Raw genomic sequence first — 17,433 nt, 5'->3', positions numbered from 1 at the left:
TGCAGTTGCCCTCCTTTCTTCCTCTTATTCACTCTTTCTGTCTCGCTTCTCCTCACTTGCTGAAAACTATGACTTCAACAAACGGCTCTTACCCTCTCTTTCCTCTTCTTTCCTTAATTTGTTCCCCTGTGAAATGAATCCAAAAAAGATAGAAAAACTTTGGCTGCAAATGTTGTCTTTTTCTTACATTTTTCTATTCCAGCTGAAAATGTCTTTTTTTGGACATTTTTCTATTCCAAAGTGCAGCCTCAGGATGTAGAGGGAAACAAAGGTTCAAAATATGGAGAAAAAAAACGAAACAAAGCAAGACCGAGTGGTGGCAAAGTGGGCAGATTGTTTTTTATTCACAACCATACACATTAGCGCCATTTTACAGAATTTGCCAGTTAAGTGCTACTTTCATTTTCTTCTCTTTCTTTGAACAACATTGGGGATTATTTACAAGCCCCTTGATCCACCGGCACATCACTTTTTCCCATACAGCTACAGTGCTACAGTGGAGGGAGGAGCGGTCAATTACACCTGAATGGGCTATGCCTGCCCTCTCACAATGCTGTCTCCAACCCTCTAGCTAAAATTGAGGCTCCACCTGCATTGCGGCTGGGAGATCCACGCATCGTGGCTGGAGAAATGACACACAACACCCGCTTGCGGCTGCTGATAACAACACAAACCCCATGCAGTGTGGTTTTCTAACACCGTGTGACCAGATTTTTCACGCATTGTCCCTGCACGTCAAAGTTATCCCGACTCTGCACGGATCCGAATAAATACAATTTCAGACCTTAAAAAGATGTACAATGTTTAGTTTTCTTTTAAACGCGACCTGCTCTCTAAAATAAAACACTGTGTTGTAAACATTAAATGTTTTGACTAAAGAGTCATAAAGCCATTATTAGAAATGAAAGAAAACTATGGCATGGGTCTAATACTTAACATTTACAATGGCAAACATTTATTTATTTGTGTAATACTGATTTTATGCATTTGTTTTATTATTTGTTTGATCTTGGAGTGCTAGAAGGAGCACTGAAACATCTGAGTGAAGTCATTGACTGGACAATTAACCACTCCTCCCTTGTTCTGATCTTAAGTATGCTAGTTTTTGCTTCTTCTGAAACCAAAGAATAAAATCACTAGTTCCCAATTCACCAATACATTAGGGTTATTAACAATAGCTGGTTAGTTTCGCCAGGTCTTTGAAGTCGGAATATAGTCTGCTGTGTGCCACAGTTTAACATGGGCATGGAACCTTTGCAGTGTGTGAAGCTGAATTCTATTTTACATGCAACGGTCTTTGTAACTTTTGTGATAAAACCCCTTTTATCCTATTCTATCAGAAATAAGTAAATATGCACCGGAAGGTGCATTGTGTTGTTGTAATTATGGCAAGTTTCAAGCTACATAAATAATGAAACTGAAAAATCACTAAATTCCAGAGGCTTCGCTAATCAGTTTATAAATGTCCAGTAAATCTCTAGCCTTAACACACTGCTATGTTGGGATTTTATATTTCTTTAGGGAAACAGAAGTCTGGCCCACCTGAGAAGTAGCACTTACTATAAATATACAACAATCCCAAATTGGGGAATTTTACGTTGTTTACAATTTCAAAGGTAGTCGCACCAATTTTTAACAGTTTTGTAATTGATTTGTTCATTTTGTTGAAAAAATGTGTTACATCAATATTTCGTTATTGTGTCTCCATTAAAACCAAAAATCCAACAAGTGTTTAGTGACTAAATGCTACTTCATTTCAGCTTAAATAATTAATTCAACGTACTATGTATAACGCTGTGATTTTTATGTTCCGGTAATATTTAGTTCAATTTTCAGCGTGTGCCCATGATCGGGCATTTCATTGATGGTGCGAACGCTGCATCAGGAAGTTAATGACATTCACGCTTAGTACACCCTTCGATTGAATAAACAGATGCCTTATCAGTAAAAACTTTGAGTGGGATTAAAAAGAGAAAATTCTGAGTTTTGCATGTTGGAACCAGAAAAACATGCAGGTTTCCCATGCAGTGAAAACTCATTTACATTTTATTCCCCATTATGACCTGTGAAACTTGGAATGGGACAGTAATTTTGCTTAAACCAGTGACAAACTCTGTATATTAGGAATTGTCTGGTATGAAATTGCAAGTCGCACATTCTGTGGTTCTTCGGAGTTAGCCCTCTAACGCAGCTTTACTATGACAAAGCCTAATAAATACAGTTTTTTATGTTTTCCCAGATGACATGTTAGACCTAGAGTCATTGACGTGGTCTCCCCTGTCTTTTTTGCCTCTGCTTCCCAGGTTGTTGATGTGTGCGGGACTGTTTTTGCTGTTTATGATACTCTGGGCACTTTACTCCTGCTAACTAGTGCTAAAATGCAAGTGCTCCTATGTAAAATGTATGTGTAATTGGATTATCCATGATTGGCATATTTGATTTACTAGTAAGCCCCTAGTAAAGTGCACTGGAGGTGCCCAGGGCCTGTAAATCAAATGCTACTAGTGGGCCTGCAGCACTGGTTGCGCCACCCACATGCTTAGCCCTGTAAACATGGCTCAGACCTGCCACTGCAGTGTCTGTGTGTGCAGTTTCTAACTGCCAATTCGACTTGGCAAGTGTACCCGCTTGCCAGGCCTAATCCTGCCCTTTTTATACAGGCAAGGCACCCCTAATGTAGGCCTTAGGTAGGCCTCTGGGCAGGGTGTAATGTATGTTAAAAGTGGGACATGTACTGATGTGTGTTACATTTCCTAACAGTGAAATACTGCTACATTCAGTTCTCACTGTTACAAGGCCTATCTCTCCCATAGATTAACTTGGGGGCTGCCCCGAAATATCATTAAAGTGCAGATTCCCTTTGAGGGCAGATAGAAATATGGAATTTGGGGTCTATGAACTCACAATTTAAAAATACATCTTTTAGTAAACTTGTTTTTCAGATTGTCAGTTTGAAAATGCCACTTTTAGAAAGTAGGCATTTTCTTGCTTAATCCATTCTGTGACTCTGCCTGTTTGTGGATTTCCGGTCTGTGTCAGTTTGACAGTTGGGCTGTTTGTGAACTCCCTCTAGACAGTGGGACAAAGGGAGCTGGGGTGCAGCCTGCATATCCTGATGAGCCATCTGTGCTACAGTGGAGGGAGGAGCGGTCAATTACACCTAAATGGGCTATGCCTGCCCTCTCACAATGAAGTCTCCAACCCTCTAGCTAAAATCGAGGCCCCACCTTCATCTCGGCTGGGAGATCCACGCATCGTGGCTGGAGAAATGACACGCAACACCCGCTTGCGGCTGCTGATAACAACACAAACCCCATGCAGTGCGGTTTTCTAACACCGTGCAACCAGATCTTCCAGGCATTGTCCCTGCATGTCAAAGTTATCCCGACTCTGCACGGATCCGAGGAACCCCATCTGGAAATATCTTACGATGGAGAAAAACGGCGCATCGCTGACCCGACCGGAGAAGAAATGATGCACAGCCTCCCTAGCGAAGAAGGAATCGATGCATCGCTGCCTTTTCCGATGCACACTTGCCCGTGCGGCTTTATTTTTTTATGCTAACCCGGTACTTTGTGCAAAATCATCATTTTCTATGGACTAAGACTCTTATTCTTTTGAAAATTCATATTTTAACTTGTGTATGTTGGATTTTTGTTGTTTTGATCTTGTTTGATTTAGATAAATATTTCCTATTTTTCTAAACTGGTGTGGTGTCCATTTTGTAGTGTCTTCACTGTATTACTGTGTGTGTTGGTACAAATACTTTACACATTGTTTCTGAGTAAAGCCTGCCTGCTCATGCCAAGCTACCAAGAGGGTGAGTGGGGGGTCTACCAGGCATGTTTCTCCTGTGCCCTGACTGGAGTGAGGGTTCTTGCTTGAACAAGGGGTAACCTGACTGCCAACCAAAGACCCAATTTCTAACAAAATGTTAGTATCTCTAGTGGCCTTGAAACACAGCTGGTACTACAGTTCCAGAGAAATGATCCAGTGATCCTTACGGTAAACAATACACCCTTCCTTTTGCCCTGTTCACATTAAGGCGTGCTTTGCTGAAGACTGTGATTGACTGTTGATAGGAAGCTCCCCATTGTCTATGAGTGCATAGTTCTTTAATTCTAGGAAGTCGCCAAGGTGTGATGTGGTAGGGCGTTGTCTCTGTAAGTCCTTCAATTAGAAGTCGCTTGTGTTTTGACTTTGACCGCAGTGCATTGTGACAAGGAGGGACTTACTGCTATTCTAAACATATTTTTTCTTTATCCAGGGGCTCTTTGCTCACCATAGAGGGCACAAACCTGAATTCAGTCTCCAAGGCCACAGTTCAGTTCAGTGATGAACGAGGACGGACTGTTTCAAGGGTAAGTGCGACCAGACTGTTATCTTGAGCTGATGAGGCACCAAATTAATGAGGGAAGCAAGCAAATTAAGTGGGGTGCCAGTCACTGTAGTATGGAAAGCGGTAGTATTAGTCTGTTCAGAATAGCTTAATCCCCAAAGTGTCTTAATGAACAGTTTCCTGTATTGCAAATGAAGCTCATGCTATTCTCTGGAAGATGACCCACCTGCACCAGGCAACCAGCTGAACGTCTCAGTGGTATTGTGCCTCGTAGGCACACATCGGGATGTGTATCTCCACTCATTTTTATGGTCGGGCTTCACAGTGCAGCTGCCACCAGACAATTATGTGAGAACCACCAGGAGAGGGGTGTTGCTCCGCCCACATGTTGGGTGACAGGAGTACAAGTTTTGATTAAGCAGAAGTTGTGTACTTACACAAAAAGTACTTCACCTCCACACATCTGTGATCATTTTGTTTATTTATCCACCAGTCTGAACTTAGATTTTCAAGGGCATGCACATGACAATGTAATGTTATTAAAGAGTCTTAGATACCTTATATCGTTTTTTGCTGGGAGCGGCGCAGATATGAGGAGGGAAGTCATTAACCAACATGGATTTTTAGGTCGAGCTTGACAGTATTGGACAGTGCAACTGTCGCCGGACCTTTTAACCTCCTCCAATATTATTTGACCTTTTCCATACAAATACCTATACATTTCTGTGCTATTTACTTGTAATGCTTCCCATTGCTATTCAATTTTCCTTTAAAACCAGACCTATTGGCATTGCCGATGATTGTTCTAACTGCATAGCATAGCTCAGGCCACTAGTAAACTGTCCATATAACATCAATGACAATCTCTTTTTCATTGGGTTCTTCCCAGAAGGGGGCTAAATACTTTGCAACCTTTTGGTGACAGTGCACTTGACATGTCACTACTTGGGGTTGCAATTCAACTTCTTTGGTTATGTCACTTTCTTGACTCAGTTATATTTTATTGATAATATTAAAAACCTCCCCGTTTCCATGTCAATTTTTGTTTTCTTTTTCAACATTAACACAATGAGTCCATGATCTTACCAAAGTGTCACATTATTTTCATCTGAAGCAGAAGATTTTCATTCTTTGATTCTTTCCTTGTAGTGAAGAAATCCGAAAAAGCCAAGTTTGCTGAGCCTTTGTTGCTAAACTATAAATCAGTCCAAGCCTTTGAAATTGTTGTTATGCCTTTTTGAGTTATGTTTTTTTTTCTGAGTTTTGTTCATATACTTTTATGAAATTGGGGTTATTAGTGGAGACGGTTGGAAGCCATTTGGATCTGGTCAGCCGGGAGGCGGGAGAAGCCTCCGGAAGCTTATTGTGTACCTGTAGATGAAACAGGAGGACAGCCAATGGACCCTTGATGTCACTTCTGGGGATCCTGCATTTAAAGCAAGCAGGTCCAGTCTTCCTTCTTCAGACAGTAAGGCAGTCCGTCTTCTGAATCCAAGCCCAGAAGTGTTCTGATAATAAATCGGAAGGTCCAATTTTCATACTTGGTGCCAGCCTTTCTGTAGGCGAATTCCCTGACATATCCCCAAAATTGGTTCTTGTCACTTCTTCACTTCCCCTGGTCTTGGCTCCAAACTGTCTAGTGCAGTGCTTCTCATATGTTTTAGACCACAATCCAATTTTTAGAACAACAGACTTTCTCAACCTATCTAACATTAATGGGTATGATACAGGGGCGATGTTTTAAATGTAATAGTAGGCATGCTTTTAAAATGTTGTGAATTACCAAAATAACATACTCTTAACTATTATTTGTGTTCCTCTCTAACAGCAACTGCTTGTAAATGTTACAACCTTGACCGCATGCTTCAATATGTCTCAATCCTTCTGTGGCCAATATATTGATCTGCCCATAAAAGTGGCAGATGATGAACTGCAAAGAGCTAAAACACATTTCAAAGGGTGATGCTGGTTTGTGGCATCTGTCTAAAATCGCAAGGCTTCTTAAAAATCTTAGTGTTGATTCCAACGATTTTAGTAAATTAAAAAAAAACCTTCTGCAGAAGGTCTTCATGCATATTCTCCATTCCGAGAAGCGATATTGCTGTCAGGGAGACTAGATTGTCCTCTGCCCAGAACCTGATCTGCTCTGGAAGGCGCCAACTAAGGAACACAAGTCCCTCCCAGATGGTTCAGATAATCTCTCATCACTTGATTTCCATTATGATCTGAACTGGCTTTTTGATGATCTTTGTTACAAGAAACAAGAGTCTTTGTGTACTGTTGACCGCTCTTTCCAAATTGAAGACTTCCTGAACTTGCATAGAGACCTTGCACCTTGAGATCCTTCATTGTTGCTCCCCTCCCCTAACTGCTTCTATCCAGGTGATTGTTACTGGCATGGGAGGAGAGAGAAGCACCCTCTTGTTGTCACGGTTGACTCGTCGCTTACCAGATTTATCTGCAGGATGGTCTTGCCGCTTGTAGGTCCTGCCTTGACCAAGATGTGGGCGACCCTTTCTGGTAGCCACGGTGCTGCTGACAAGGGAACATCAAAGTAGTCCGTGCCCTCCAAAAGGAGTCCCTGAGGAAAAACCCGAAGGAAAAAACCTCAAAGGCTGGAACTCCCTGGAACAACAAAAAGGGCACAGGCAAAGGTAAGTTTTCAATAACGAAAATATAACTGGAAGGACCAGAAAAAAGGCAAAAGAAAGGCAGGGAGACCGAAGCGTGATCACCACCAAAGGAAGTGTTGCAGCGCAATGAGACCAAGTTTCTCAGTCCTTATATACCCAAGTACAGGAAGTGACATTCAGTAAGGGAAAAGACGCCATGTCAGATTGGGAAAAACTACCATAGGGAATACAGATGAAGACACCCTGTTAGAAAGGGATCCTGATGCTGCAGGGAAGAGAAAGACATGCTGGGAAGAAGAACATGGCTCCACCCAAAAAAGAGGCAGACAAGAAAAAGAAGAACAAAAACAGAAAAGAAAAGAACAGAGTAAGGCAAAAGACCAGGTATGTGAAATAGTGGGGGGAATAGGGGCCCACCGTTAACTCCTAGGCCGCGCCGCACCCCGAGCTTGCCGAGGTCCGATGCAAAACCTAGGGCCTCGTGCGGGGAAATGCTGACAAAAAGGTTGAGTGGCATGCCCAGCGGCCGAGGAATTGCACTGCGGCCTCGGCCGCGTCCCGACTCGGTTCCTCAGAGTGCGCAGCAGTAGGCTGCGCCGCAACAGTAGGCCACCCCCCCCCCGGAGCCCCGGGTTTGTGCAGATGTAGACGAAAGAATTGATTAACCAAAAAGGGGGCGTGAACAGAGGAGGCATCTTCCCAAGAACACTCACTCAAAGGGTAGCCTTTCCAATGCATAAGATACCTGGAGGCGATTGCGGAACAGACGTGAATCACAAATTTCTTGTACCTCGTACTCGGGTTCATTATTCACCAAAAGAGGAGGAGGACTGGTGAATTGTCTGCCAAAAGGATCAGATCTATAAGGTTTTAGTTGAGAGACATAAAAGACAAGATGAATTTTCCAAGTCCGAGGCAAACGCAGCCGAAAAGAAACTGGATTGATCTTTTGAAGGATAGAAAAGGGTCAATAATAAGGCTTGAACTTGTTTGTGATAAATGGAGAGGTAGAAATCGGGAGGAAAGCCAAACTTTGTCTTGTATTTTATAAGATGGAGCTTCACAGCGTCTCTTGTCAGCCATCCTTTTCATCTGTTGCTTGGTAGCTAGGAGGGTTTGAATGGATTAGGAGCTGAATAATACGTAATCTTCGAGTATAGGAAGTGACTGCAGGAAGTGTAGAAGAATTTCTCATTACGGTAGGAAAAGACTTGGGATGAAAACCATATGAACAGAAGAAAGGAGTGTTTTTTGAGGCACTATGTATTGTATTATTGTATGAAAATTGAGCCATAGGTAAATATGTGGACCAATTACTCTGAGTAGTAATACAGAAACAACGTAGATATTGTTCTAGTCCCCAATTTAGACGTTCCGTCTGTCCATTAGTCTGAGGGTAGAAACCAGAAGACAAGGCTACCTCAATATGTGAAGTCTTACAGAAATGCTTCCAAAAACATGATCTATATTGCGGACCACGATCGGAAAGGATAACTTGAGGGAGACCATGAAGACGAAATATGTCTTGTATAAAGATCTGGTTTAATTCTTGGGATGTGGGTAATTTTTTCACGGCAGTGAAATGAGCCATTTTAGTGAAAGAATCCACAGTCACCATTATCACTCCGTTACCTGCTGAGGGTGGTAAAGAACACATAAAATCTGTTGATATTGTATGCCAAGGGGCTGGTGGCACAGGTAATGGATTAAGTAATCCTGCAGGCTTGGTATGGGGTATCTTAGCTTGGGCACAGATGGGACAAGACGCCACATAACTCTCAGTATCTTTCTTAAGTGTAGGCCACCAAAAGGAACGGAGAAGTAGTTCTTGTGTGGCTTTAATACCACAATGGCCTGCTAAAGGGGAGCCGTGACACATTTGGAGTTCTCTCCGTTGTACCATTTTGGAAGGAAGAAATAATGCATCTTTATAGTAAAAATGTTCTTTGACTTTGCGTCATTTTGGTCGTAATTCTTTCATTTCTGAGTCTGAGAGAGTGGAGTATTCTGACCGTACTTTATCGAGAAAAGACTGTACTAGACCAATGATTCTTTTGGGTTCAATAAGATGTTGTGAAGGGGAATGGATAACTTCAGAGTAACGTCGTGACAAGGCATCTGCAAGCATATTCTGAGAACCAGGGATATAAGTAATATAAAAATCAAACTGACAAAAAAAAAAAGCCCAACAGGCTTGGCGACTGTTCTGACATTGGAAGTTCCGTAGACATTGTAAATTTCGTTGTCAGTTCGTACTTCAAATGGTTCTCTAGATCCCATAAGGAAGTGTCTCCATTCGTTACATGCTGTTTTTAGTGCTAGAAGTTCTCGTTCCAAAACAGAATAATTACATTTGGAATCTGATAACACATGAGACAGATAAAAAATTGGACGTTCTAATCCATCGTCAACTTGTCTTTGTAGTAAGGCAGCCCCTATTCTCTCTGAAGCATTAGTGACCACGATAAATTGTTTAGTGGTATCAGGATGTCGCAGTATTGGAGCTTGGGTAAAGGCATGTTTTAAATTTTGGAAGGCTCTTTCGGCCGTACCAGACCAAATAAACCCATTTCATAAATTCTCTTTCTTAAGAGTTTGTGTAATTTGTCTGGTTTGCTGAGCGAAATCGGACATAAATTGACGGTAAAAGTTGGCCAATCCTAAAAAACACTCTGTTTCTTTAATGGAAGAGGGGGATGGCCAGTGTAGGATAGCCTGGACTTTCTCAGGATCTGTCAGGGAGACGAGATCCTCGCGGTCTGCGCACGCTCCCAACATGTCCACCACTAGACAGCTCCAAGACTCTGATAGATAAATCACAGAGACTGAGAGAGTCCAAGCGTGGGGAAAAGGGGATTAGGATGGGCACAGCTGGGAAGGAGACCTGTAGGAAACAAAAGGTTAAAACACACAACATCAAGATTATATTACATTGACATTTACTAGACAATGATTCTAAGCATTGTCATACTGTCACCATGGATAACTTAAGAAAGGACTAATAACTAGGCCTCAAGACTTCTGGTTACCTGGGAAGGAATCAAGAATGATTAATACAACTTCTCAATGAAACTTTTCATGAAATGTTACACATTGACTAGGAATATAAGAACCTTGTAGAATTATGTTTTCAAAATCAAACATGGTCTTTTGCATGAGGACAAAAAATAATCGGAACGTTTCCGGGAACACAATAGGAATTATATTAAGGACTTATTATGCGCATATAATGTAACATCTAGAATTTTACCACCTAGTTTTAAATGCCGAAAAATGAATCGCGCACACTGCCGATTTCAACAAGAATATGCAAATGCCATGAAATGATCACGCACTTTGCAAGCGATCTGAAACATCAAGTTTTAAATGCGGGAATGAATTGCACGTCTTGCCGATTCGAAGGCCACCATAAAAATGCCAAGAAATGGTCGCGCACAATGATTATCAAAGTTTTAATTGCAAAAAATATAATTACGCGTCTTGCCGATTCGAATGCCACCATGTAAATGCCAAGAAATGGTTGCGCACAATACTTATCAAGAGTTAAATGTAAGGAATGAATCACGCGTCTTGCTGATTCGAATTCCACCATGTAAATGCCAAGAAATGGTTGCGCACAATACTTATCAAGAGTTAAATGTAAGGAATGAATCGCGCGTCTTGCCGATTCGAATGCCGCCATGTAAATGCCAAGAAATGGTAGCGCACAATGAGTATCAAGAGTTAAATGCACAGAAATGAATCGCGCGTCTTGCCGATTCGAATGCCACCATGTAAATGCCAAGAAATGCTTGCGCACAATAATTATCAAGAGTTAAATGTAAGGAATGAATCACGCGTCTTGCTGATTCGAATTCCACCATGTAAATGCCAAGAAATGGTAGCACACAATGAGTATCAAGAGTTAAATGCACGGAAATGAATTGCGCGTCTTGCCTATTCGAATGCCACCATGTAAATGCCAAGAAATGGTAGCACACAATGAGTATCAAGAGTTAAACACAAGGAATGAATCGCGCATCTTGCCGATTCGAATGCCACCATGTAAATGCCAAGAAATGGTAGCGCACAATGAGTATCGAGAGTTAAACACAAGGAATAAATCGCGCGACCTGCCGATTCGTATGCCAATATGCAAATGTCTAGAAATGGTCGCACACACTGTTCCTGACCTGAATCTCAAAAGCCAAATGCCAAGAATGAATTGCGCGTCTTGCTGATTCAAATATCAACATGTAAATTCCAGAAACCAAGAGCACATTCACACGCACAAGGAAAAATCTTCCGATATGAAAACTAGGCCCAAGAACTCGAATGCCTTCGAAAACGGGATCGGGGGCCCAGTCCGACCTCAGTCTTACCGCCCTGATCACGGATCACCAATACAATGAAGGGCAAGGCCTGGAAGATCAAGGTAGGCCTCCGGAACAGGAGCTCAGGAAATTGCTGCTGCTCCGCACCAGGACTTCTGAATAGTGAGCACGTGGAGCTGGGCTGGCTCCCTTATATAGAGTCTGGCCCATCCCACAAACCACACCCAGTCATGCTGCAGAGAAAGCTTCTAGAAGGCCCTGGAAAGGGACCACACCCTGACACACTCTGAAAGCCTGCAGCAATACATTGCAAATGAACAGTATTTACAAGCACCTTGAATATAAGTCTTCAGGATTAAACTCTGCAATGCAAAAGGTTAAACAACAGCATATCAACATAATGCATGAATTATGTTATCTCATAAGTGTTGGGTTTTTGCATTCCAGTCGCCCGTAGAGCGTGCACTGCCCTGATGTTGACAGGATCCGTGGAAATACCAGTTGGACTGATGTGATACCCAAGGTATTTCACTTCTGTTCTATCGAATTCGCATTTCTCGGGTTTGCAGAACAGTTGATGTTGTCTAAGTCTGCCTAGGACTTGAGTTACATGCACGGTATGATGTTCAGGATTTCTAGAGTACATCAAGATGTCATCCAAGTAGATGACCACAGTATGATTTAACAGATCAGAAAGTATCGGATCCATAAATCTCTGAAATATGAGGGGGCATTAGTTAAACCAAAAGGAATTACTCGATACTCATAATGACCAAAAGGAGTGCTGAAGGCAGTTTTCCATTCATCGCCTTCTCTTATTCTCAACAGATGGTAAGCTCCTCTAAGGTCTAACTTTGTAAATCTGTGCACCCCTCTGACTGATTCCAAGATATCTCTTATTAAGGGTAAGGGGTATCTGTCTTTTATGGTGTGTTTATTTAACCCACGAAAGTCCATACAGGGTCGTAGATCCTTCGTCTTCTTGGGCACGAAGAAAAAGAGGAGCCCCAGCTGGGGAAGAAGATGGAGCAATCAGACCACTCTGAAGATTTTCCTGCAGATAGTCCTTGAGTATCTTTTTCTCTGATTCAGTGAGCAAGTACATTCTACCAAAGTGAACAACAGCACCAGGTTCCAATGGAATGGTACAATCATACTCCCTGTGTGGTGGTAGCACTGGTCTTGTTGGTTTTGGAAACATGTCTGCATAATCCATATAATGAATAGGTACTCCTTCGATAGCATTTATGGAACAACCTACTTCTGGTGCTGTGGGTAACATCTTCTTTGGTGACCAATATTTTCCTGAAGCATAACAGTGGTCTTGACAAAATTGCGAGGAAAGAGAAATGGTTCTGGTTTCCCAGTTGATATATGGGTTATGCCTTGTAAACCAGGGTATACCTAGGATTATTGTATGATTAGGTGTGGATATCAAATCGAAAGAAACATGTTCTTGATGTTTCCCGAAGTGTAAACACAAAGCAGGGGTAGCGTTGATGACAGGACCGGAGGCTAGCAAAGAACCATCAACGGTATGAACTTGCTCTGGAATATCTTTTAATACTCGAGGGATCCTGTGTTCCATAGCCCATGTCTCATCAATATATATTCCACTGGCCCCACAGTCTAATAAGGCTAAAGCTCTTTCTTCCCAACCGTCAAGTAGCTGTAGGGTAATTGGTAACAAAAACAATGTAGGGGCATTCTCGTTAGAAGAACTGATAGAAGGTATCGCAGAGAATCCAGTCCCCTCCTTCCTCATAGAGGACGGGAATTGGCATTTCCCATGGATTTTACTGGACGGACAGGACAAGTATGTACAGGTGGCCAGCAGGTCCACAACAGAGACTTAATCCCTTTCTACGCTGATTCTCGCGTTCACTTGCCGTGAGAGGGCCACGAGCGGTGTCTATTTGCATGGGTTCCTCGTCTGTTGCCTCTTTGAGGCTGATCGAGTTTCCTCAGTACGATGGACGACTGTACGTGGATTTCCAGCATAAGAAGGACTGCGATTCTTTCTTCTTTCAAGACAGCGTTCCTTTAGACGATACTCTATGGAAAGCGCTTGATCCATCAATCCACATAGATCTTCCACTGTGGTTGAATGTACTAATTCATCTTTGATTTCATCTCGTAGACCTCTTCGGAACAGAGTTACCAAGGTGCGTTCTACCCATGTTGTCTCTGCTGCTAGCTGTCTAAAAGGTGTAATGTATTAAAGAACATCCTGGTTACTTTGTTGGATATCACATAACGCTTCTTCTGCAGACACCTCCAATCCCGGGCGTTCAAACATTTGTTTGACATCAGTGAGAAAAGCGAAATAATCCGATAACGTAGGGTCGTTAGCGGCTACTAACAGAGTTGCCCATGCCAGAGCAGGACCAGACAAGGCACTGATGAGATATCCCACCTTTGTTTTATCTTGTGCAAATTGTGTGGGTCGAAAAGCAAAATAGACTGTCAGGGCATCAAAGAACTCTCTTAGTGTGTTCGGATCTCCTGAAAAACATGGTGTGGTAGCAGAGACAGTGGGAACATCGGAGGTTCGGGATGCCAGGGCTTGTCATAAAGCTGCATTTTCATTACGTACTTGTTGTAGTTCCTGGGCTTGCTGTTGAATAGTTAACAGCAATGACTGATTGGATTCTGCAGCTGCCGTTGAGCTATCCTCCATGCTGCTCAAAAAGGGCTTGTTTGTTTGGTGCTGCAATCTGTCACGGTTGACTCGTCGCTTACCAGATTTATCTGCAGGATTGCCGGTTGTAGGTCCTGCCTTGACCAAGATATGGGCGACCCTTTCTGGTAGCCACTGTGATACTGACAAGGGAACGTCAAAGCAGTCCGTGCCCTCCAAAAGGAGTCCCTGAGGAAAAACCCAAAGGAAAAAACCTCAAAGGTTGGAACTCCCTGGAACAACAAAAAGGGCACAGGCAAAGGTAAGTTTTCAATAACAAAAATATAACTGGAAGGAACAGAAAAAAGGCAAAAGAAAGGCTGGGGGACCTGAGCGTGATCACCACCAAAGGAAGTGTTGCAGCACAATGAGACCAAGTGTCTCAGTCCTTATATACCCAAGTACAGGAAGTGGCATTCAGGAAGGGAAAAGACACCATGTTAGATTGGGAAAAACTACCATAGGGAATACAGATGAAGACACCATGTTAGAAAGGGATCCTGTTGCATGGAGGGAAGAGAAAGACATGCTGGGAAGAAGAAGAAGAACATAGCTCCACCCAAAAAAGAGTCAGGCAAGAAAAAGTAGAACAAAAAAAGAAAAGAACAGAGTAAGGCAAAAGACCAGGTATGTGACATAGTGGGGGGAATGGAGGTCCACCGTTAACTCCTAGGCCGTGCCGCACCCCGAGCTCACCGAGGCTCGATGCAAAACCTAGGGCCTCGTGTGGGGAAATGGCGAGAAAAAGGGGAGCGGCATGCCCAGCGGCCAAGGAATTGCACTGGTAGGCCGAGGCGCAATACTTGTTGAGATTTGGACCGTAAGCCACTACTGCAACTTCTGGACTATGGGAGGTGAGATTTGAACCAGAGCCTCATACTCTACGGAAGCAGGATTCAGGAGAGGGAAAGGAGCTGGAACACTAAATGAAACACAAGATATGCCCACGGAACTAGCATTGAAGTCAACACCATGTCATCCTGTACTCTCAATCAGTCTCTTGCTGGAGTTTCCGGCAGAGACAACCAACTTCTCAGTCATCAGTTTCTGCTGGCAGGCAGGAGGAAGAAATGCTATTCCTAGACCAGGGTCAAATAGTGTGATGGTGAACATAAGTTGTTGAGAAGGCAGAAGATGAGGTTTATTAGAATAAAACAGGAATCCCTGAGTCTCTAGGCACTTGTGCACTAGCTTGACGGCTTGCAGACCGGTCATCCGAGTAAGGGAAAACTAACAGTCCCAAGGAATGCAGATTGCCTCCCAAGGGTGCCAAGGTGTTAGTAAAGACTATAGGTGCTTTAGAGACCCCAAAGCGGAGCACACAGAATTAAAAATGAGGCCCAAGGCCTAGAAGTTGAGAAATTTCTGAGAAGTAGGGTGAATAATAATGATAACAATACTTAAACTTGCAGAGCACGTAGCTGCTTCAAATGAAGTGTCCCAGCTCTATGGCCAAGACTCCTGAACTCCAAGAATGCAGCAATTACCACAGAGCCCCACGGCGCCGCTTGCTGCAAAGGGAGCACCTTTGACTTAAAAGGTTTTTGGGGCACCTGGAAGATACGCTCCTGCAGGAAGGTGGTGACCCACCCAAAGGCTTTATGGCTGATGCTACAATTCCAAAGTCTTTTAATCATGATGTTACAAGACAGTATTGAACACGGCACTGAGATCCAGCTTTAGTACTTCTGCACAGTTGCTAGCATCCAAAAATTGGCAGACTGATTCTGTATCTAGCAGCAGGGCTGACTCAGTGCTATAGGAGGGACGAAAACCTGAGTGTGTCCTTTGAAGCAGGTCATTGGCCTCAATGAAAGTAGAAAGCTGCTTATTGACGTGATTCTAGATAATAGTGGAAGCAGGGAAACTGGGCAATAGGGTGCATAGAAATATGTAAGTATGCATTCAGGAGATCAATAGATGCTAACTACGTGCCTAGAAAGATAAGAGGAAGGATGTTTTGGAGACTCATCATCTTTAATTTCTGATGGAGAATGAACTGGTTTACAGATTGTAGATGCAGGAAGCCCTGAAACTCTCGCAAGGTCTTTTGAACCAAGAACAAAATCGAATATCATCCTTACTTCACCTCTTGGACTGGCACTGGAATGACGGTTCCCTTTGCAAGAAGATGTTGAATCCCCTTCCTCAAAGTCTGAAGCTTCTCTGGATTGTGAGGGTTCAGGATTTGAACTGAGATGTCTTGTGGTTCTGCAGAAAACTCTATCCTGTGGCAGTCCTTCACCAGCTGAAGCACCCAGACATTGCCTGTTCTCCAGCTGACAAAATCTTTATTCTTTCCCCTTCTTTGGACAGATAGTCATGCTTTGGGGATGGTTTGGGGAGCTGGAGAGGTTGCAGGCTACTGCTGGGTCGAATGGGGCATCCTGGTCATGTCCCCTGCTGCAAAAGGGATTTTGAGAACCCTTAGCTGAAGAAGATTAGCCCCCAAATGCTTTCCAAAGCGTCTACCCCTCTTGACGGGATTTACTGAGTGAGAAGCTTGTGAAGTTCAACCGATTACTTGAACAGACCCTCCAGTTGAGTGCTGAAGAGCTTTGTGCAATTGAAGGGGAGTAGGCTAAAAAGGGCCTTTTAAGAATTGTATGCCTTCCAAGGGTTCATCCAAATATGGCGCCTGGCTGAAATAGCAGAGCCTGACACAGCAGCTGTTGCGGACCAAAAGTCAAAAATTACGTTTGATAGGAATCTGTCTTGCTGCTTAGTCCCTTGCCTGGCTGTACCATCAAAAATCTTGCTTTCAAAGTCAGTCAATGTCGGAGCCTATCCTGCAGCTTGTACCACCACAGCCTGAGTTTTCGGGGCCATCTGCAGCTCCAACAAAGATCATACAGTGCCATGCACCGACTCTACTGATTACTTCCAACTCCCTCTGGTGTGCCTGTGGGCCCAAAGAAGCGGAGAGGCTCCGTCAAGGATATTGCCGGTGGGTGCACCCTAAGTGACAGTTGTTACCAGCAACCCCATCACTGGGCCTCTACTGGCTCCTGCACCACCTCCACAATCCACGCTGGTCCCCGGGTGTCAACATTGATTTCAAATTCACTGACGCTGAAGGACGAAGCCCATTTTGCTTTTTGAGTCAGCACTGCTCTGACCTTGACTATGGCTGAGACTGGTTTTTACTATAACCTGCTGCCTTCGATCTGTGTACCACTCTGCCTCTGGAAGGCAGAACCCATATGCTGTGGTCATTGTTTGGGACAGATTCTGATAATGATTATGATGTAGGCGTTGAAATTGGTCAGTCCTAGTACGAAGCTAACTGGTATGATCTCCAAGTTGACAGTAGCATTGACACCTCTCCTGATACTGCAGAAGGTGGCCCAAGATCTCGACCTCAAGCTCCCCACCCTAGATGTCAAAACGAGTGTACTGACTGAAGTACTCCTGCCAGAGCAAAGCAGTACTGAGCATCTTCTTTTTAATGAACCACTCGCTGACACT

General features: G+C 43.3%; 1 protein-coding gene across 1 annotated transcript in view; it reads left to right on the top strand.

Moving 5' to 3' along the window:
• The window catches only part of MST1R (macrophage stimulating 1 receptor), a 352,783-nt gene that overhangs the window by 232,050 nt on the left and 103,300 nt on the right, over window positions 1–17,433 (top strand). Inside the window, exon 10 of the mRNA XM_069206831.1 lies at window positions 4,268–4,361. Coding sequence (XP_069062932.1) covers window positions 4,268–4,361 — 94 coding nt within the window. The remainder of the gene's footprint in view (window positions 1–4,267; window positions 4,362–17,433) is intronic.

The sequence above is a fragment of the Pleurodeles waltl genome, chromosome 9 (genome assembly GCF_031143425.1).
Source record: "Pleurodeles waltl isolate 20211129_DDA chromosome 9, aPleWal1.hap1.20221129, whole genome shotgun sequence".
Taxonomy (NCBI): Eukaryota; Metazoa; Chordata; class Amphibia; order Caudata; family Salamandridae; genus Pleurodeles; species Pleurodeles waltl.
Note: the sequence above shows the minus strand (reverse complement) of the source record. Positions and strands in the feature narration are given on the sequence as shown.